General features: G+C 55.2%; 1 protein-coding gene and 1 long non-coding RNA gene across 3 annotated transcripts in view; one reads left to right on the top strand and one right to left on the bottom strand.

Moving 5' to 3' along the window:
* Positions 1 to 3334, top strand: part of LOC119158890 — a 13227-nt gene extending 9893 nt beyond the window's left edge. The window contains exons 4-5 of the long non-coding RNA XR_005108002.1: positions 446 to 606; positions 2540 to 3334. This is a non-coding gene — a long non-coding RNA (uncharacterized LOC119158890). The remainder of the gene's footprint in view (positions 1 to 445; positions 607 to 2539) is intronic.
* Positions 3303 to 21585, bottom strand: PLXDC1 (plexin domain containing 1). 2 transcript variants are annotated; one of them, XM_037411311.1, is made up of 14 exons: positions 21500 to 21585; positions 19746 to 19894; positions 16635 to 16778; positions 16175 to 16244; positions 15661 to 15783; positions 15199 to 15317; positions 14893 to 14992; positions 13037 to 13132; positions 10965 to 11046; positions 8641 to 8698; positions 7616 to 7751; positions 5966 to 6001; positions 4643 to 4803; positions 3303 to 3451 (listed from the first exon to the last, which is right to left on the bottom strand). In XM_037411311.1, exons 1-14 carry the CDS (start codon positions 21570 to 21572, stop codon positions 3332 to 3334), a joined length of 1467 nt encoding a protein of 488 aa, XP_037267208.1. In that variant the 5' UTR covers positions 21573 to 21585; the 3' UTR covers positions 3303 to 3331. The 2 variants fall into 2 exon arrangements, with proteins under 2 accessions (XP_037267208.1, XP_037267207.1); XM_037411310.1 differs by lacking the exons at positions 3303 to 3451; positions 4643 to 4803 and having other exon boundaries at positions 5917 to 7751.

Raw genomic sequence — 21585 nt, 5'->3', positions numbered from 1 at the left:
GAGCCGTAGCAGTTTGTGTTTTGCATCTTCTTTTAACCAGCTGAGCAACGGACTGAGCACAGCTAACAGCCCCAGCCCATTTTATAGCTATAAAATACACAGGTCGATATACACATGTACATTATGCAGTCTGCTTTGAAGCAAGCCCAAATGCTGGGTTCATCAGAATCTAGAGGAAAACCTCCGGATGTGGCTAGAGAAGCCACATGATTAAAAGCAAAATCAAATTCTTTTTACGCCAGAGTCGCCATTATCATGTTCTTGTTTCAGCACTTGAGACTAGCAAGATTAACCGGCATCTTGAAGTCAGAGTTTGATAGGAAAGGAATATCAATCCTGCTGCGTTTGACGTGGTGCTGCCAGCATTATATTCGCACCCAGACTCTCCTCTTCAACCTTAGAGCAGTACTTGCTGCTGGTAAAGACATTTTTCTCTTTCTTCTAGGCATCAGCAACATTACCATTGGGCTTTCCAGAATTTCACAACCAACCTCTTCGACTACAAAGCTACGTCCAAAGAATATTCAGAAAAGATTGCTTCCTGCTGACTCGCGAGCTTCCCAGATGTGAACTTCAAGCGCCCAGAGCCAGACCTCATGTCAAGAGGTAGGACAGAGTATTTTTCTTCTCCTCCTTGAAAGGCAGCTTGTAAGTGCCTTGCTTCTTCAGGCTGAGCAGTGGGAGATGCTGGTCAGATCCAAACCTTCAGCTCAGAGCACACACATGACCATGGGCAGTAACTTCTTCACCTACTCTAAGACCTTGTAGAGATCATGAATTGGAGCTGTTAAAGGCTCCACCTGACAATACCTCAAACCATATTCCTTGGTACAAGGTGCACATCTGGTGCACAGCTACAGAATAGGCTGGTTTGTTTTGTTTCTTTCCTTAGTGGGGAAAAAAAAAAAAAAAGAAAAAAGAAAAAAGCCTTTTTTACTCCAGACACTCAGAACTTGACATCTTCCCTAAAGTATGGGTGTTTTACATATCTCAGCCATTTCTGTGCAGTGGCACTTGGATGTTGTTATTCTCCACCTGAGTATCTGATCCTTTTTGAATCCTCTACTGATCCTGGCTGCAATAATACACCAGTGATTTATACAGCTCAATTGCACACTATTTAAAGCCTGCCTTCTTTGAAATTCGCAGCATTTCAGAACTCTTGGATGCTACCTAGCATTTGTAAGGGTTGGAGGGGGAAGAGGAGTACCCAAAATCTTGCTGTTACTGTGTATGCATGTTAGAAAAACAGTAAAAACAAGGGCATTATTTGAAGAGACTTCATTCCAGAGAAAATTCCTTACGGACTCATAACTATGTCAAAGGAGATCGATTCTGGGCAAAAACTAGATGACAGCATCCTTTTGAATTCTTTCTGCTTCAGGGAAGCAGGGGTTAAAAAACCCTTTCCAGTTGAAAGCTTTATTTGGAAATAAAGTTTTCCTCTAAATAAGTCTAAAGAGGGACTGTCTGGGCCATAACAACTTGGCACGATCTATTTGACTTACCCTGTTTGAGCATTTTGGTGCCTTTATGCCATAAAATGCAGCAAAAGTCTCCCTAGTGGCTATGTATGAGAAAGTATAATCTGGGGTCTAAATGCCACAAAGCATCCATATTTATCTTTAATGGCTATATAAATTCAGCAGATGAGAAGGAAAACATTAATTAGACAGACCCTGCCTTTGGCAGTAATCACCAGCAGTGACAGCTGAACCAGCCAGTGGATAAAATATGCACCAAACATGATTATCAGAATAAATAACTGAGGATCAAGAGAAAATTAAAAAAAAAAAAAAAAAAAGATAAAAAGTCCCCTACAACCAACACCTTTTTTGGTGAGGGAAAGAAAATTTTACCTTACACTGGACTTTGTACTCTCTTTTTTTATACAGGCTTTCCTCAGTTTAGGGCCAAATCCTGTGGCTGGTGTCTGTGGAAGTAGGGTAGATATTTCTGCAGATTATCTTGAATTCTGATTGCACAGGAGGAGTAGAAAATCCTGAGAGGTCTAGCGTCGAAACCCTTAATTAGGGTCAGATTCTGGAATCGTAGGTACAAATCCAGACCAGGGGCCTGTCACAGACATAACAAAATAAAATAATACAAAAAATTCCACTGACTTTAGCAGGCTCTAAAAACTATGATGTTAACGAGGTGATTTTCAGATTTTCAATGGTGTGAAGGGGTTCACTCCTTATTTATGTGACAGGCCCATGAATGAGCTTGGATTTACTTCAGGATTTAGCCCATGGGAGGACACTACTTTGGCTAGCGCTCTGTCCCCATCATTGTCCACCAAAACCTACTCTGTTCCTGCTCGATTAGCAGCCATGCCGCTAGGACATATTTTGAAGGAATCTAGGAATTTTTTTCCACACACTGTCTCCTTTACAGAAAGGGTCATCATTAGTAATTTAGCAAACTAATTAGATGCCAAAAAGTGCATCAAAGCCATTGGCTCACAAACAGCCTGAAGGTGAATCCTCTGCAGGGTTTTACCCTTAAAATGGATCAGGTTTCCCTTTCTTCGGAGCAGGGGGAAGAAACTGCTGCTTTGAAAGGAGAGGAGGGCAGGGAGTTGAAGCCATGGTGGTAGAAGACCAGCTACAGGATAAAAAGACAAGGGCACAAGGCTTCTCAGCCACAAAGACAGAATTAAATGTCACCTGCCCCAAAAGAAGGCAAAGAGGAGAGCGGAGAAAAGGACAGAGCTGGGCAAGAGGGGATGGAGAGCCAACCTGGCCTCTCCTGGGCCACCAGCAGCATCTACCCCCAGCTACCCAGCCTCTCCGTGGAGAGCGGCAGAGGCAACCCGCCCAACTTTCCTGAATGCAGGCAGAGCCAGTGTGCAGCAAAAAGCATCGGTTTTGCTGTCCCCAAGAGCCTGCTGCTCGAGGCATCCACGTATTTTGCCCATACCAAGATTTGCCCCTGCTTTGCTGCCCCTGTTAAGGCTCCTGGTGGAGGAGGGAGGAGGTCAGCTGCACATAGTGGGAGGAAAAACCCAACCACAAAACAAAAACACCCCACACCAAGCTAAAAAATGGACTGCACTTTTTTCTACCGCCACATCCAGGGCTTCGGTGCCAGGCTGCAGGCAGAGTTCAATGTCAGAACTGACTGCCACCGCTGCAGGCTCTGCTGTCCCAGGAGGAATCCGGGCAAGTCCAGCCTCGCTTCGCCCTGACTCATTCTTTTCAAATACTCCATTGGGTCTTTTTCCTCTACTTGCTGTTTCTTTTCCAAGAGGGGAAAGACTTTGCAATAGAATAACAGACAACTCCAACACTTGAGACATGGGAGGTTTGAGATGCAGGGGTAGAAGCGCTCAGCACTGTTCTGCTTCGACAAAGCCCTCCTTCTCCTGGCTGGCTGGCTCTACCTCCGAGTATGTTGCATGGTTGGTGTGATTTCGGAATTTCATGGCAGGCCAGTGATGTGGCCTTCTCTGTGGATGGAAACAAAGACCCATCAGAAGCTATGACAGAGCCTTTCACACCAAGCCTGTAGGGAAATAGAAAACTCAGTCCTGAAATAAAAACAATGCTGTCTTTGTGAAAGTTTGACTTTTCTTAATAAAAAAAAAAATTTTTAAAATCACTTTATGCTTAAAAGAGTTCATTACAATGCTTCAATCTCGCTGAACTGACCCACTAGTAAGGTTAAAACGGAGAGCGGGGAGGAAGTGGAAACTTTAGGTGCAATGTCACATCAACCTCAGAACAAGGACAGCCTGTGCCCAGGGTAGCAGCCGAGGATGGCCACAGGCTTCCTGTGCGACCACACACACGTCAGCTTCGTGTCTCCCCTCGATCTGCAAAACAGGCACACCCGATTGCCCCTTCTCAGCCGTGTGTAGATAAATGCATCAAACATTGCCAAGTCCTCAGGTACTGAACTGGTAGAGGCCACGCAGATCAATCCTCTGAAGCCTGTCTCTGCAAACAGGGCAGATGGAGGAAAGACAAGTGCTCTAGGAAAAAGCCAGGGAGCGATAAGGAAAGGCTGAGGGCTTAGTGTTGCTCGCTCCCTCCGCAGCAGCTCCTGTGCCAGGATTCAGCCCACTTCTGACTGCCTCGGGATCCTACACCAAGCGGTCTTCTAGCTTTTAACAGCAGATGGAGATTGCTGGACCCCCTATCTTTCCGAGAATTAAAATCTTCCATTTAGAGCATTCACGCCACCACTTCCAGAGTAGCTGATGGCATCACATCTATCAGTAAAGTCTGACAAATTTAGTCAACAAAATCCAGCTGGGCAATTCAAAAGGCAGCGATCTCAATTATGCCATAGCTCCAACTGAGCCCTCCAACCAGGCTGCGTGGCGACTGCTCATGCAAGCAGGTGGAAGAGTCTAACATTGCACGGGGAAAAAAAAAGGCGATGTGTGAAAGGGAGCATGTGAAAGGGAGCAAAATAAAACAGTGTGGGAGGGAGAGAGCCTAAGTTTAAAACATCATCAACTGGAGGTTGGGGGATTAGCTGTGACTGTAGGACCATGAAAAGAAACTCAGATATGAACCCTACCAAAGTTTCCCCTCTCCTCTTCTCTTTGCTCCCCACTCTCCTCTAGCAGGTTAGGATTTGCGTGGATAGCACAGGAAGAAAAAACCAGCCCGGGATAAGGCTCTCCACTCACCTCAATGAAGAACAGGGCAGCGTTGGAGGTGGGGTGGCTGTTGATGTAAATTCCAGCAAGGATTATAGCTGCAATGAGCAACACGGCCAGAACGATCCCCACGATAGTACCTGTGTGAATCGGGGCGCCTGCTTTCTTGGAAGGAAGGCTGCTTCCCACACCTGCAAAAAAAAGGATTCCATTGAGTCTCGAACTGTGTTGAGACCTCGGGAAAAGAAAGGACAGAAAAGCAAAGCGAGGCGAGACCCTCCAGAGCGCCGCATGGCCGACTAAGCAACTCGGCCTGCCCTTGTTTGGCTCCACAAGAAGGGAAGATGCACTGGAGAGCTGCCTGAGCTCCAGCATTCCTTTCAGCTGATAGCAGTTAGCTGGTTTGAAAGAAGATTAAACCACCACCATGCAGTAACCCCCTCTCCAATCCATATTCTTTATATATTGGCTGCTCACTCTGATAGAAAGCCATTAGCCATATGCTGAGTGGGGTCCTCAGTGTGTCTTACCCACAGCCCTCCAGCTTGCCCTCGCTCCTCGGCTATGAATATACAATCGCACAGAGCTACAGAGGGTGGATGTGGCATATATTAACAGTGACGTTACCAGCCATTTGGGGAGCAATTTGGCTGAAACTGGGAAGATCATGCATTTCAAAGGCCCCATGTCTGCAAAGGAACTGATCCTGCACCCAGTTCAGCCAGTTTAACTCCCTGAGCTGATTTCAGGTACAAGGGATAGGCTCATGGTTTGACCAAAGTTCTTGCAAACCTGACATCAGGTGAAGAGGGCTCGGCTCCTTCCCATACTCTGAAATTAGTAAGAGCATTACTGGCAACAGTTTGGTTCCCTGCCCTCGGGGGTGACGCACAGACTTGGACTGAGAAAAGATTCAAGGGAACAGAGATAAAAAAGGCAGAGCTGGGCTAAGGATGCTTTTTATGTTTGGATTTTACACTGCTCTTTGTCACAGCTGGGGAAATTCAAAAGAAAAAAAGGACTTTGTGTCTATGCAAAAAACTGCAAAGAAAGGGAAATACACAGAAAGAGGAAACTTATCATCTTAGTTTGCACAGCAGGACTACGTGGGAAAAGTAGACAAACAGCGTCAGGGTAAAGCAGATTGGTCCTGACTCTCACTTTTCACTATCTGAAATGGTATTAATCAGAGTAAGGATAATAGGAGCCTTATCTTGATTACATCCTTCCAATCTCTGTTTCACCTGTCCACCCTGCTGACTGATCGCAACTCCCCGGTGCATTTGCTTTCAGTGTAACATGTTTTCGCTTGGAACAACTGTAAGCAGGCAAGAGTGAAGATTAAGGCCTTACCTTCGCTTCCTGCATACTGATTGAGCTTCGTATCATCTAAAAAAAGAAAAGAAAGGCAAAAAAAGTAAAGTTAGGAGCTTTCTATGATATTCTGCATGCTTCCCACCCACTTTTGTTCCTCTGTAATGGGGCCACTGACAGAATGCACGTCTTTGCACAGCACTTACGTGGCCAGTGACAATTTTAAACTTCTTGAGTTTGGCAGAAGAGGAAGGCACACAGAAAACAATAGTGAAAACATGTGGCTTATGGTTGGTTGTCTTCCTGGAGCACAAACACCTGGGGAAACTGGTCATTAAGGATGCTCAGTGTGCAAGGCTGAACAATCAGGGAATGCTGGATGAGGCCCCAGCCCTGGTGGGTGTCTGTGTTCAGACTATGGCATTTGCAGCAATACCCCGCCAATACATCCCAAATCGATGGGTGTTACGCTGTAGCTGTCTTCCACAGGAGCCCCAAATCCAGTTCCGTTCTTCACCTCATTCCGGAAGAGCCAGGACGTATCGTACAAGGCTTTATGCCTTGATGGCCTCCACATCACCAACCTCGCGAGTCCAGCTGAAAGCCTGATCCAGGATTCTTACTGCTTGGCTCACGCGTTTGCTTGCTGCAGCACTGACGCATGACCAGCGAGCCAGACGCATCCCCAAACATCTCCACAAGATCCAGCGAGCAGGGCTGGCTGGCTGGGGAGGCTGCGGAGGGGTGGGTCCACTCCTTTGCTTCACTCCTTCCTTCGCTGTGCTTCTCCAGATAAAGTTCGCTGCCTGATGCAGCTGGCTGTTTGTTTCCTTCCAAGATTACAAATTAACTTCATGCTTGACTATGTCACAGAAAGCCTCTTGTTCTTTTTCCAAGAATTGGCAATGAGTTGGAAAATAATCTCAGTGGTGGTGTTACGCTCCCCCTTCCTTTAATTGCTCCTTTCAAAGTCAACTCTGTCAGGCAGGCACTCCGTTCCTCCCCCCAACTCCTTCCCATTGCTGAAGGACAATTACTAATGTTCCTTTCTATTTATTCTAATTAGCAGTTTGCGTTAGGGACTATTAAGCAGCAAAATTGAAGTGATACCTGCCGCTAGGATCTGAGGAGCCAGCCCTGTGTTAATAGGATTATCAAGCTTTAGAACATGGGTGTCTCGAGGGAAACTCGGGTTCTTATGTGGAGCTTTCCTATGCCGAAACGAACGCCGTTCCCAAGCAGAGGGCAATCACCAGCCTGTGCTGTATTACTGCCAGTCTGAGAGTGCTGGCAGCCCTGAGCCACCAGCTAAGACCAGGCACATTAAAAGCACGAGCCTCGATGTACAGTATTAACCTCTGTTACGATGCTGGGGAGTCTGTCCACCAGGGACTAGTTGCTTGTTGACCTTCACGAACGTGTCCGAAGGCTGCGCTGCAACTGTAAAACTCTTCCCACTGGAGGGTTTCATCTCCCCCCTGGCCACATCACTCAGTCCCACCTCTTCAGCTGCCCTTCCTTCTCCTGTCCACTGCCTCCTGTCCTCACCCCTGCCCTTGCGCTTCAAAGATGGGGTCGTGATTGTATTTATTTGGATGTGAGTTGGCTTTATGAGGCATCGGAGTGAAAGACCTCGCCGGGGATAAGCGTCAAGGATGGGGCGTCCCTGCTCACCCCACCTGCCCCTACCTTCCGTAGTGAGGCTGTCAATGAAGAGCGAGGACGTGGAGGTGGTGACATCCTCATCCAGCGGTGAGAAGGAGCTCTCAGGAGGTGCTGAATAGTAGTTGCCTTCTGCTAAATCCTCACAGGTCTTCTCATCTGACTGGAAAGAAAAGAGAGAACAGCTACTTTTCCCAGCTCTCGTAAAGCGAGAGTGCCAGGGAGCCAGCGGTGAGGGCTGCGCTTCCCAGGCTTAAGGCAACTGAGCCCTTGGGGTTCAAACCCGGAGTGAAAGCAGGGGACATGGTCCAGAAGTACCAGAGGGAAGTATGTGGGGGGTGACCTGGAGGTTGGAGAAGAGGAGAAAAAGTTTGGGAACCACTGAAGTAGGACAAATGACAATGATCTGGCAAGGTCCTGCAGCCTGACCTCCTTGCATCGCTGGCTAACCTTACATCAGTCCTGTGACCTCCTTTTTCCTCACTCAGCCCTCTTGATTAACAGGGAACAAAGCTGAGTTTTCAGTGGGGAAAGGAAAAAAGCCCAATAACCAACCAAAAAACCACCCAAAGCAGAAACAGATGTTTCATTAGAGCTGATCTTTCTGAGACAAAGAAACTAGTTCATCCAATGTGGAGATAATTGTGCTAACAAGGACAAAAAAATATCACAAGGGCTAATTTCTTCATGCTTAAGAGTGAGTAAGAGTCATGCTTCAGAAGGTGAAGAAAAAAAATATCCCAGTGTACTCAAACTGCACCATTTGCTAACTTAGGGAGGTCTCTGCACCTTTACTGAATATCCAGCATCGACCAACACCAAAACAAGACTCCAGTAAGGCACACGCTGGGTTAGATGGACTATCCTTTAACCATCCACTGTAATGGGAAGGGGATTATGTAAAGGGATACCCAGCCTGTTCCAGAGCAGCGTGGGTCAAGCGGAGCTGAGCATGAATTTTCTGAGCTGGGATAGGGCCACTGTTGTCTTCTGCAGATGAGAATCCCTCCTAGTGGAGGACCTAAGGGAAGTGATTCTTCTCTCAGCCTCACCTGGCCACAGCCGTAGGACAGCCACTCCTCACGGTACCGGTCAAAGCCGCTGGAACATCTGTGGAGAAAAGAAGCGTTAGCCCGTGGCAGAGGAATTCCTGACAGACACAGCAATAATAATGCTTATTTGCCCGTGATTTCTAAGCTGCCTGCAAGTCCCAAATGCTGCCCCGATGGGCGCTGCATACAAACACTTGGATAAACAAGTATCTGAGGACTGGAAAGATTATATACAAGTTGGCCTCCAAAGACATGGGGTTTCCAGTACAGCTGTGCTGGAAGGACCCAAATGTTCCTCTTCACCGAGGAGGAAAAGGGTCAACACCACTTCTCCAAGGGAAACGGAGAAGCAGAGAAATAGGAAAAATATATAGACTGAGTTTGAATTTCCATCCCCTGGACTCTGTGCCAGGGCAAGGCCGTGATCTTCGCGAGGCTTTTTTTTTTTCCAGCAACATCTGCACAGGAAAAACACATTAAAGAAATTACAAACGACATCAGGAAAACACCAGCTAGAGAAATCTCTGCAGAAGCAGAGGGAATGAAATAGCACTCTGACCCTTGGAAAGTCTCTGGGGATACCAAAATGTGAACCAGGGGTTCAGCTCATATCAGCCCTAATTTACCCAACTACCAAAAAAAAGAGGAAAAGCCACAAAAACCTGCAGGACCTGCTGAGTCACCAAGATCTCTGCTGAAAGTACTGTTCCTGTAACAACTACAGGCTCAGCAAAAGCAAAAAAACAAACTCCACTGCCCAGCTGAGAGCTAAGAGGACTCTGGGGTGCATCCCGAGTCCAGCTCAGCCTGGAAGCCACCCCACCAAGTTCCTTGGGCAAGATCATGTTGGCTTTGCAAAACCAACCTGGTTGAAAGCCAACGAGATAGCGGCAGCCTTGCTCTAGCTTGCGTTTTCCACCACGCTTGCCATTCGTACTCTCCATTTGTAACTCCGGCGCTGCAGGGCTGAGGTGCCGACACGCCGTTACGGCTGCAGGAAGCGTGGCTTTTAGCCAACGCGTCAAGAAGTCACCTGACTATAAGCGATAAGAACAAACATCCTGCAACAGCGGCTGGGATTTTGGAAGACTGGGTTTGCAAACGCTGTGAATTTGGAATAAGCAGAATGATGAAGTCCTCGAACCTCGGGGTTTCAGCATAAACAAGATCCAGGCTAAGCCACTGTATCCCAGGCTTGGTTTTGCTACCAAAGCCACATCTGGTTTCACGCATCTCTCTCAGCTGCGAGAACATAATATTCTCTGATCTGAAGCCACCACTGAGCAACTGTCATTGAAAAATGATGTTCCCCTGGCTGGGGTTGTATTCCAGCCCACTGAAAGGCAGTGAATCAACGCTGATTTATAGGGTCGCTTTGCTGATGTCTTGGGATCTTTCCCTGTCCCAGCTGTCCTGCTCATACCTTGCCGAAATTGCTCCGTGTAAGGGAAGGGTGCAAGTCTTGAGAGAAGGGCTATAGAAAGGGGTGAAGGTGCCCTGCAAGCGACGCCGGGGTGAGCCAAGGCTGCCCTTGCGGCAGGCACTGGGACGGGAGCCAGCCTGCGTGCCTTCCTGGGAGAGCTGGGCATTTCCAAAGCACGGCTGTCCCCATGCCACCTGCGAGGATCTGTGTTATTGGGCCCTCTCCCCTGCCACTAGCTCTAAATAAATATTTCAGCAAAATCTCATTAAACTCTCTCATGCTCCTTATCACGCTGCTGGAGCTGAAGGAGAGCACGGAGCAGGGCTGCTGCATGGCCGGCACTGCAGCGGGGCCAGCCTCGTCCCCTCGCATCCTCCGTTTACCTCCAAAAAAGCAGCAAGTGCCCCCCACCCTTGCTGTGTCTCCCCTCTGACGAGCCCCCCCTGCAGTTGGGGGTCCTGAGGAGCATCCCTGGCTCTGTGACCTACCTGCCATCCTTCAGACTGAAGCCTTCCCCAGCCTCCCTGCCCTGCCCTTCTGTCTGAAATCACAGCCTAAGTCAGGACACGTTTCCCCCATGTTTAAGCTTACTGAGTCGCGCTTCTGGTCTCAACTTGTTCCAGCTGCTGCATCAAAACATCAGGACCAAAAACCCAAAACGTCTCCTTTCAGCGGCGTGTAACCGGAGCTCAGATCACCGCTTAACCACGGCTGCAAGGCTGAGCGCAGCACCCTCACTGAACCAAAATGCAACAGAACCCCAAAGCCAGCCAAAAAAGGAAAATAATAATAAAAAACCCAACAACACTAATACAGGCATCAGACCTGGAGTTGCACTTGCTCTCCCAGCAACAGAAACATTAGCAAGAGAAGAGGTGGGAAGGAAACTCATGGCAGCTACCTTTGCAGGACATGACACCAGCTGCAGTTGAAGGTCAGCTCTGAGGTCACACACATTTCACAGCTCTGATGCTGGAGACAAGCTGTAAAAGAGAGAGAAGAGACGCGGCAGTGATACACCAGCATCTGCACGGGCACGAGGGAGCATCTGCTGAGAGCTGGTGGCACGGGGAGAGCCAGAGCGTCAAGGGATGAGTCTCTAACCCAACCTCCCTCTGCCACAGACCTGCAGGACAAGTCAGCACCGTTTGAGCAGGAGCGGACTCCCCGTCCACCTGCAAACATCTTCCCGTTCTGCTCAGCTGGGAATTAAAACACACCTGAGGCTTATGCCATTTCTTCTTCTACAGAGGGTGTTTCTCAGAAGGAAGCAAGCAAAACTGAGAGGTTTAACCCTCTGTTGCTATGTCCACACTAAGTAGTTCTGCAAGAACATCTCCACGCTGGAGAGGACTAGCTGCTCGTAAAGTACCACCACTTGCTCGTCACCCTGTCTAGAAAAGATGGCCAAGAGGGCTTGTCTGCAAAAGAAGTCAAGTGAACCGGCAGTTTTAACAAGCCCCTTGGGAGTCCCTGACGGCCTGCGATGAGAGCCGAGAGCCGATCCAGTCCTGGGAAATACCAAGTGATGAAGGCAGAGCACCAGAGGGTCACATCCTGCCCAAAAGGCAGAAGCATCCCCATCCCACCTGGGGTGCCTGGTGCACCTCCACCCTGACCCAGACACTCCATCCCTGGGCTCGCCAGGCTGCCCCTCGCAAACCCACCGCCGCTGCTGCCCCTGACCTGGGCTGCCCACACTGCTCTGGTGGCCTCCAGTCCTGACCACCTCCGCTTTCCCCAGCGGACTGCCACGTGGAGGACACGGACCTCTGTAGAAAAGGCCGAGGCTAACCCAGTTCATCCACTTCTGACCTGAATAAGGCTAAAAATTAAACCCCCAGAAGAAAAAGCGGAGTCTAGTTCTCTCCCGCTCTGTGGGTCCTCTGAAGATACTGCTCTCGGCTACCCTAGCTGCTGGGGAAAAACAAAATAGCAAGTCTTAAAGAGAAAAAATAGAATTATTGCAGAATGCTTATTTATGATCTGCTTTGCAGTAACCCTGCCTGCTGTTAAAATTGTCATAAAATACCCCAGGGAGACCATTTAAATGCATAACCTTGGTATCTTCATGACAGATTTACTCTCTGCTCTGTATTTACGGACTGCATGATGACTTTCCCTTGTGCGCATGTGTCCTTGGATCCGAACACTAAAAATGTATCTATTTAGCAGGATCTTTAAGAAATTTCAGCAGAGTGTGGAGGCGTAGAAAATGTCTTGTAGACAGACCTGAAGTGAACCAGTGTCCAGCAAAATTAGCTGCAGCTTACGGAGCAAAGAGGAGTTTCGGTGGCTGGACAGGTGGGAAATGCTGGAAATTTCAGTACAGGAAATAAAGTACTGGGGCGAGAGGGGATCTACTGGTGAGCAACAAGAGCCATCGACACGGCTGCACACGAGGAAGGGTGCTGGGAGAGCAGCAGGGAGTGCAGCGTGGGACCACAGCAGATCCTAGGGACATCGTGCCTGGCACCGCTGCTCCCATTGCTTGGCTGGGGAGCGCTAAGCAAATCGGTTCAGGTGAAGCCCCTGCGGATCCCTCCTTTATCAGCATCCTCCATCCCTCCTTTATCAGCATCCTCCATGCCAGCTGAGCTGTGCCGCATGCCGGGCTCCTGCCTCAGCTACGGAGCCGCCAGGCTGGCACACGTGTGGCATTTGCTGTTGCCTGAGCTTGACTCTGAGCTGATGAATCCAGAGAGGGCTGGATGTACAGGACATTCAGCAACAGCCACAGAATGCCTGGGGGACCCCCGTGCAGGGGCAAGCTGTACCCCAGCTGGTAGCACACCCTCCCTCCCTGGCTCTGGTGCACAGGAGGATCCCAAATGTTGGGTGATGGGTGGCAGCACCCACTGAACCTGCCTCCTCCAGCCTTGGCTTCCCTCTTTGGCTGTAAATTGGAGCCGCTGGTTGCAACCACAGGAGGGGAACGCGTTCTGGGGCACCAAGCCAGCCTGTCCAACTTACTGGGCAGTGGGGTGAACTCCACGGCTGACATGTTGGTGATCTTGCTGGTGTCCAGTTCCACACGGTGGTACTCATAGATGGTCCGACGGCGGGACTCTGAAACGCGGAGCCTTGGCTTTAGGCTGGGCGCAAACCCACCCTGCACACCCTTCCCCACCCTGCAATCCCAGCCGGAATCCCAGCACGTGCGGGGAAAGCTGAGGTTGCTGCCACCTCCCAGCTGAAAGGCAAAGGTGGCCCCAGGTCTTGGGGTCGTTCCTGTGGGAAAGGACAGGGTGCGGAGGCTGTCAGGCTGCAGGAGAAGCAAGGCAGGGGGGTGCTGGTGGGGAGGAGGGATGTCAGGGCACTGCTTTCCTCTTCCCGGTTTTGCTAGGAGGAGCTTGGAGCTCTCTGCCCCCCTCTCCCCAAGCAGAGACTCCCGAGATGGATGTGGTCCAGTCCTGCATCGCTCCAAACAAACACCAAGCTGCACAACACATTGCTCGTCAGTGACTCACGAGGCTGCGAGCCTCCCCCGTGCGCAGCGCTTGCCTGGAGCTCCCCTGGCGCCTTCCCCCAGCTCCCCCTTCCTTCTCTTTCCCCTTCATCCTGGGGGCCAGAGGGGTCTTATCCTGGATTCAGGCTTCTCCCAGATTTTCTCCCACAACCTGCCACTAATTCATGTGGTGACACCAGCCAAGATGCTTCCCTGGCATCACACCTACCTGCACACCTAATCAAACCTGTCCTTCCAGCACGGCTCTGGGAGACCACTGGATGAGCGGGACAGAGTGCTCCCCCCTCTACCCCCTCCTCTCCTTCCATTCAAGCCTTGTTTCTTCACCTCATTAGTTTTTTTCATGCCCGGTTCTTGCATTTCTTCTCCCCTCACCCCCCCGGGGCAGGCAGGAGGTAGAGGCAGGGGTCCGTAAGCCCACCGGGGACGGAGGGTACCAGCCCGATGAGGGCAGGCTGGCGGGGAGGGGAGGCACCATCCAGCCTGGCCGAGATTTTTACACAAACTGTTGTAAACGGGTAATAAATGAGGGCCAGATGGCAGGCTCCATAAATAACAAGGAAAAGCAACCGCGTCGGGCGCAGCGCGGGGAGGCAGCAGCGAGGTTGGGCTCCTCATGACAAGAGGGGATGGCAGAGCCTGGAAGAGCCTTTTTGGCGAGCTCGCCCCATGCCTGCAGCGCGTGGCACACGTGGAATAAGCATGCAGACACGCATGTAGCTGTCCCCATGTCCCATGGACGCAGGTGCAGGTCCCAGCCCTGCCTGCAGCAGCCCTGCAGCACCCGTGCCATGACACGCATTGAAGGGCAAACCAGAGCAGCAGCAGCACGGCTTGCAGGCTCCCCTAAACCCCCATGCCTATAGAAACGGGGCACACAGCCCCCACCCCCTGCCAAGCCTCTTGTCCATCTCCAGGCTCATTTGCAATTGTTCTTCCCCTCCTCCTCATCAGCTGGAAGTCAGGGAAGCGATAGCTTGGCTGCTCGCAGCGATTTGGAACACGCTGGGCGAGAAGCACCGAGGCCTTTTGCCTGCAGCGCCTTGCCAAAGCACACAGCGTTCGTCGTGAGCCGGGGCCACCCAGAGCTTGGCCATGGAGAGATGCTCCCCGAGGGGGAGGCACCCCCAGAGGGATGTGGGACACAAGAGCATCGCTGCAGCCGAGCCCCGTACGCCTCCTCACGCTCCCTTGCTCCCCATCGTGAATCCAAGCAGCGCACCCTCATGCCTTGAAGCGCCCAAACCCGAGGACATCTCATCTCTCCTTCCCCAGCTGCCCCCTCTCCCAGCTGCGATGCCAGGGGAGCCTCGGCATCCCGGTGGGATCAGCTGCCTCCCCCTGTTCCTCAAGGACTCACCAGGCACCTCGGGAGACGAGTTGAGGATCATGAAGGCATCGGAGAGGCCGGCTTTCACAGGGTGCTGGGTGGCGCTGATCTGTAGGACCGGCATGGGGATCTGCAGCCGGGGAGAGAGGACGTGATGGACCTCAGCCCTGCCCCGGGCTCCTGGCGCTGCTGTAGGAGTCTCCAGTGCTTTGGTGGCACTGGGAATGCCCAGACTCAGCGTGTGAACAGTTACAGCCCGTCGTCTCCCCCCAGACCCACAGGGATCCCCCACGGGGACCCTCCTGCCGCGCCTGCCCCAGCAGAAACATCTCTCACCTCCTTGTACCCAAAGACGATTCTCCCGGTGCTGTGCAGGGCCGCCTGGAAGGTGAAGCTGCCCATGTCCTCCTTCCCCTGAAGATAGACCTTGTCCCACTGCACCACAAAAACCGTCCCTGGGGGAGAGACCAGAGGGGGTCAGTGTCGTCCCCCCCTGAGTCTCTCCTTGTGCCACATCTCCACAGCCTGACAGGTTGAAGCTCCAAACCACCTCGTCCCCAACCTCCAGTTCTGAGCAGATCCATGAGCAAACCGCTGCCAAACATCCCTGCTGCCCCCCCTCTGCAAGCCCCTCCCGGGTGCTGAACACCCCCGGCTGCCCTAGGCTCCCCTCCCCCACACCCTCACCTGGCTCCAGCCCCCCCTTTGCCCAGTTTCACAGGGAAGCAGCGGGCAACTGGGCTACCACTGCAGGGATGTGGCTAGCAGGGGTAGGGGGGCAGCCAGAACGGGGCTCACCGTTGTCCAGGTACTGGACGGTGGAGTTGCGGGAGTAGCTGGGGTTGAAGTTGGCCATGAGAGGGGCGACGTACTGCGTGGCCGTGAGCATGCGGTGGATGACGTCCCCCATGAAGATGAAACCTGAGGAGCAGAGGAGGGTGAAGCAGCGCACGCTCCCCTCCACCACCCCGGGATGCTCTCTCCCTCTTCCCGACCTCCCACCACCCTTGCCCCGGCTCACCCATCCTTTTTGACCCCCAGCATCCCCCTCCCAGGTCTCCCCCAAGCCCCCCCTGCATCCCCTCAACTGCTGCGGACACCGAGGCACCAGCAGCACCCAGCTCCCCGCGGACCCGCAGGACAGGGGTTGGATTTGGGGTGCAGGGAGAAAGCTGGAAGGGCTGCAGCCCCTTCTCTGTCTCAGCTCCCCAGGGCTCAGGGATGTGGGGCGAGGTTAGAGCCAGCACCGTGTCCAGCCCCATCCCCACGAGACCACCTACCCAGTGCAGACCCCCATCCCACCCCGACTCACCCCCTGTTGCTATCGTGACCTGTCGCAGGAGGTGGCCGTAGAAGGGGAAGTCAAAGGAGAGGACGATCCTCTGCGGGAGGGAGATGGGGTGAGAATTGTCCTCAGCCCTTGGAAAAACACCTGTGGGAATTGGGGGGGGGGGGGAACACGGGTCCGTGCCCACCAGCACCAGCTCTGCCCTGGGCTGGGGCAAGCTCCCGGGACTGGGGTCTGGAGGAATGGGAGAGGGGTGGGAGCGGGGGTCCTGTGGGTGCCCAGTCCTCATGGCTCGTCCCCTTCAGCTCCAAACTGGGGCTGTGGGAGATTAAATGCTTCCCAAGCCTCGGTCTCCACCGGGCTGTCACGAGGACCCAGGGGGGGTGCTGCTGCCCGGGGGCAAGGTGCCACCACTGGAAAATCCCTGTGGGAAGAGGGGACACGGGGACACCCCAGGCTGCCCCCACCAGCCCCGTGGGCTCACCGAGGCCTGCCGGTGCGTGTTGGAGAGGATCCCGTGGATCTTCACTTGGCTCCTGTTAGCCGCTGCCATGTCAACCCACAGCCCCCTCAGACGGGTGTCCCCTGGCCCGTAGATCCGTGACACGTAGTAGCTGTGGTTGTCCTCCTGCAGCCGGGGGGAGACGGGGGGGACAGCGTCACCCAGCTTGCTCTGAGGAGGTGTGAACCCCCAGGCACGGCTCCGAGCAGCAGGGACCCAACCTCAGCACGAAGCAGCAACAAACCCGGCACAGAAACCCCCGTGTGAAGCCAGCAAAGGATGCTGAGCAGTAGGAGAAGGTGCAGAGAAGACCCAGGAGACCGATGGAGCGCAGAGATGGCAGGCGAGAGAGAGATGTGACCCACACGAGACTTGAGCAAAGCGGATGCAACATTCCCAGGAGGAAAACATCCCGCTCCAGAGCCAGGGGTTCGAAGTTACAGGCTAAACAGATCGCTAGAAGCGAAGCAAACCACCGGAGACAGGAGCTCCGAGGAAACCACGACCCTTGGACCAGGCAGCCTGGGGAAAGCGGCCAAGCCACCGCCGCCAGCCGAGCGGGAGCGAGGGGCTGAGGAGGGGGGACACGGTGGGGGAGCAGGGCTGGGGGTGCTCTGCTGGGTGGCACCCCCGGAGCGTGCGATGGGCCACGGCTCTGCATGAGCGACCACCCCCCCCTCCTCACCCAGGGCAAGGAGAGGGACCCCAGGCACCCCCCCGCCACCTCCCCATGCCACCAGCAGCACCCCCGCGCCCCCCTTCCCCCACAGCCCAGGGCACAGACCACAGGGCAGCTCTGCCAAGAGCCACCTCAGAGCGGTCAGGGACCTCCCAAAGGACACACGGCCCCAGCGGGGACCTGTCCGCCTGGCTCTGCGGCAGCTCCTTGGGGACACCGGGAGCAGGTGACATCCCGGGTGCAGCCAGCCCTGCGCAGCTCCTGTCCTGGCCACACCGTCCCTCTCCGACAGGATTCGGCACGTGGGGGGCTGGGGACACAGCTGGGGACACAGCTGGGAGCTGTTGCCTGTCAGGGGAGGCCGGTTCATGCTGGGGGCCGGGGGGGGGACGAGAAGCATCTTAATTTTCCTTGGGAAAGCGCTGTTCCGTTGCTCCGTGCCAGCACCTGGCGCGCTGCCACGCTCGCCGCTTGTCCCCATCTGCTGCTCTTCTGCCGCTCAGCCCCCTCTGACCCCCCGCCCCCCTCACCCCCAGCATCCTCCCTCCAGCTCCCCCCACCTTGGGCGACCCCGGGACCCTCTCCCTGCGCACGAACCCCAGTGCCAGAGGCAGGGAAGGAACCCCTGGCCCAGGACTTCGTGGCTTGGAGGGGGTAAAAAACCAGAAAGCGACACCCCCCGTGTCCAACAGCCCCGTCCTGTTCCCCCGGGAGCTGCTGCAGGTCTGCGGGAGGTGGGAGGAATAAAATGCTGTTAGAAAAATTCTGCAACCTGGCATTTTTTTTCTGCTTCAGTAAAGTTCAGGGAGGGCTGTCGCACTCCTCCGCCTCCCGTGGAAGCCCTGACTCCAGGGAAAACTTTCCCAACTCTCCCCTATGGCAATTATAGCCCCTTCTTGCCCAGAGGGACTGGTGCAGCCCAGAGCCTTCCCTCCCCTATGGATGGGGAAACTGAGGCACAGGGAAGGCTGCGCCAGTACCGGCTGCATCCCAGCACCCACCTCCCCATGCAAACGCTATGGAAAACCCCTGGGATGCAGGGACAGGCCAGCACTGGGTGACAAATGACAAGAACTCTCATGCCCTTGTCCCTGCTGTGCCTTCCCGACGCCATCCAAATAAACCAGGGGGGAAATAGAGGCGGGCTGGGAGCGCGGAGGAGCTGGCTGCCGAGCTCCTGACCTCATCGCTGACTCATTAGGATGTCCTAATCCGTCACCTTGCTTTGGTTACAGCAGGAATTAAGAGCGGGGAGGTTTTGGACACACAAATAAGTGGGGAGTGCAGCCGCCGTGGGGCAGAGCTCGGGGAGGGACGGAGGTGATGCCCAACATCACAGCCCTCTTCATCCTCCAGGTCCTGAGCTGCCCTGCTGCATCCCAAACCTGAAATATTTGGGGAGGGGAGAGAGGGGAAGCCCCTCCAGGCCACAGCTGCCTCAGCCCAAGGTAGGGTCGCACCTTCTGCAGGCTGGATGCGGCGCGATGCAGTGACGCGTGGAGGAGCAGCATCCCTGACCTTGAACGTGGCCCCGCTCTCGGGGCAGACGCTCCGATCCCCCCGACAGCATCGAGCCCCAGGAAATTGCTGCCTTTTCCTCCTGGGAACCACAAGCACCATCACACCCTCCCTGCGGCTCCCCGGCATCTCCACACGCCGTGGTGGTTTTGGGCTGGTTTGGGGCTGGTTTTTTTTAAACACTTCCACATCAGGGACTTCTCTGGCCTCTGGCCCCTCTCTATCCCTGCTGGCCAAGGAGCTCGAGCGGAGCAGAAACAGCCACAGCTGTTCCTCCCCTGCACGCTGTGCCACAGGGCACTAATGCCACCAAATCCACCACCAGCTGCCGGCAAAAACACCGGGACGGTCACCGCGGCCAGCGCATCCTCCACCAGAACCCAGCCTCAGCCAGAGCCACGTGTCTCCCCGCATCCCCGAGACCCTCAGCTGCCAAGAGAGGCCCTGCCACAAATAACCAGGAGCTAATTGAGGGCGGGTAATTAGGCACAGCCGGGATGTGAGAACCAAGTGAGATGTCCCAGGAGGTGACAGTGCTGCTACATGAGTTCATTAGCTGCCATGGACCCCCCCCCTCTTCCCTCACAGCCCCCTCGCCCCAGCACCCTCGGCAGCATCACACGTGGCATCGCGGCCAGCGAAGTGTTCCCAGCGTTTCAGGGCAGGGATGGCCCTGGGACCTGGCAGGGCTGGCGGGCAAGGACGGCCGCAGGGCTCGGAGCGGTCCCCGGGGCACAGCCACCTCTCGCTGGGCTGTAATTACCCACCATATATTAAACTGGAGCCAGCGTCCCCACCAGCTCCCTGCCCAGCCTGGAAATAGCTCTGGGCGGTCAGGCGCTGGCCGCATCCTGCCTCGGGGCAGGCGAGGGGCAGCAGCGGGGACCCCGACTCACCACGATCCGTGTCTCATTGGCCGGCAGCGTGTCGATGGCCAAGCTGCCCCCCACCAGGTCCTGGCTGATGTGGGTCCCCTCTGTCCCCGCTGAGGTCTCCCGAGCTCTCCGCTGCCCTTCGCCCACCGCTGGGCTCCCGGGAGGGCGTCCTGGGGGGGCACAGGAATGGGTCAGTGGGGTCCCACACCGGCTTGGCACCCACCTGTGGGCTGGGATCAACCCCCTCCCCCAGCAAAGCAGCTTTCTGCTTAGGTGACATGAGTTTGGGGGGTCTCAGCCCTGATAAGCAGCATCACAGCAATGATGGAGATGCAGGGAAGGGCTTCTCGGGTCAGGGTGGCTGCAGGGTGCAGGGACAGGTGACAGACACCCACGGCCTGGGGAGGACAGCGGTGATGGAGGGGTGAAGGGAGGCAAAAAACACCTCCAACCCCCCCAGCTCAGCTCACACGCCAGCGCGTGGGGAGAAGCATGAGGTCCTGGAGATAGGGAAGATGTGGCTTCGGCAACAGGGCACCAGCGTGGCTGTGTCCTCGATGTCCCCAGCCATCGGTCTCCTCCACCAGGCCGGTACGGGGCCTGGGTACGGGGCCTGGGTACCACGGCGGCCTCCAAACATCCATCTCCAGAAGAAACGTGTCCCTCATCCCACATCCCTCCCTGCCCAGCTCCAGCCCCAGGGAGTGGAGGCCAGAAACACGGCACAGCAGTGGCGGGGGGGGGGGGACACATGAAAAAGCCATTTGGGACCAAATCTGCAGAGACTCATCACATTTCCCGGCAGCTCAGCACGGGCGGAGGCGGCGCGGCCGGCACACGCTCGCCCACGGGCAGGGACAGAGCCAGGACGTCTGTCCCCTGCGAGTGGGACAGCAAAAACACCCGGTGGGGCCACATGCTGCTCCCCTAACCCCTGGGGGGGGGGGGCTCCCACCTTCACCCCAGGGGAGAGGGAGCTAATTACTGCCTAACGAGCTCCCGGGCCCCTCCTGAGCTGTCCCGTGGGGCAGCGTGTCCCCAGTGCCTCCAGGAGGGGAAACTGAGGCAGGGGGAGCAGGGCTGAGCTGGGGGATGTACCCCCCTGAGGATGGATGGGGAAAGGGGGGCTGGGGGGCACTGGGGGGGCCCAGCCCCTCCCCACTGAGGACCCCCAGGGAGCAGAGCCTGTTCCGCAGGCTCCAACGAGCCCCCCCACGAAGGTTCCGGTGTCCTCCCCAAAATCTCACCGCGCGGCTGCAGCCCCAGCCAGGCCAGCATCAGCCGTGTCACGGGGAAGGGGGGGATCCGGGGGCGGGGGGGCACCCCACTAGCCCCACTCTGCCCCACACGGCTTGGGGGGGGTCCTGGCACCCCACAGTGCCAGTGCCCTCTGCATGGGGATGCTGAAGCAGGGGGGGACGTGGGGCGCAGAGGGGGACCCCCGTAGCAGGTCCCACCCCACGGGTGGCTGCGGGGTGCGGTGTGACACCCACCTGCGCGCCTGGGGGGGGGGGGGGGGGCGGAGCAAGAAGACACCCCCAAAACACAACCCACCCGGGGGGGCACAGCGCGGGGGGGGGGCAGGCAGACGGCTCGGGTGAGGCGCGACCCCCCGGGCACAGCGACCCCCTGGCCGGGTGCTCCAGCCCCCGGGGCCGCGCATGGCGCTGCGCACCCCGGGACCCCCTGGACCCCCACTCCCGGGATACCCCCCCCCACACACACCTACTCCGGAGGTCGCCCGACGCCCCCCGCCGCGCTCCCAGCCCCCCTACCTGCGCCCCGCGGGCCCGGCGCGCCCAGCACCCCGCGGAGCAGGCAGAGCAGGATGAGGCCCCCCCAGCGCATGGTGGGGGCGGTG

This window comes from Falco rusticolus, chromosome 18 (assembly GCF_015220075.1).
Source record: "Falco rusticolus isolate bFalRus1 chromosome 18, bFalRus1.pri, whole genome shotgun sequence".
Taxonomy (NCBI): domain Eukaryota; kingdom Metazoa; phylum Chordata; class Aves; order Falconiformes; family Falconidae; genus Falco; species Falco rusticolus.
Note: the sequence above shows the minus strand (reverse complement) of the source record. Positions and strands in the feature narration are given on the sequence as shown.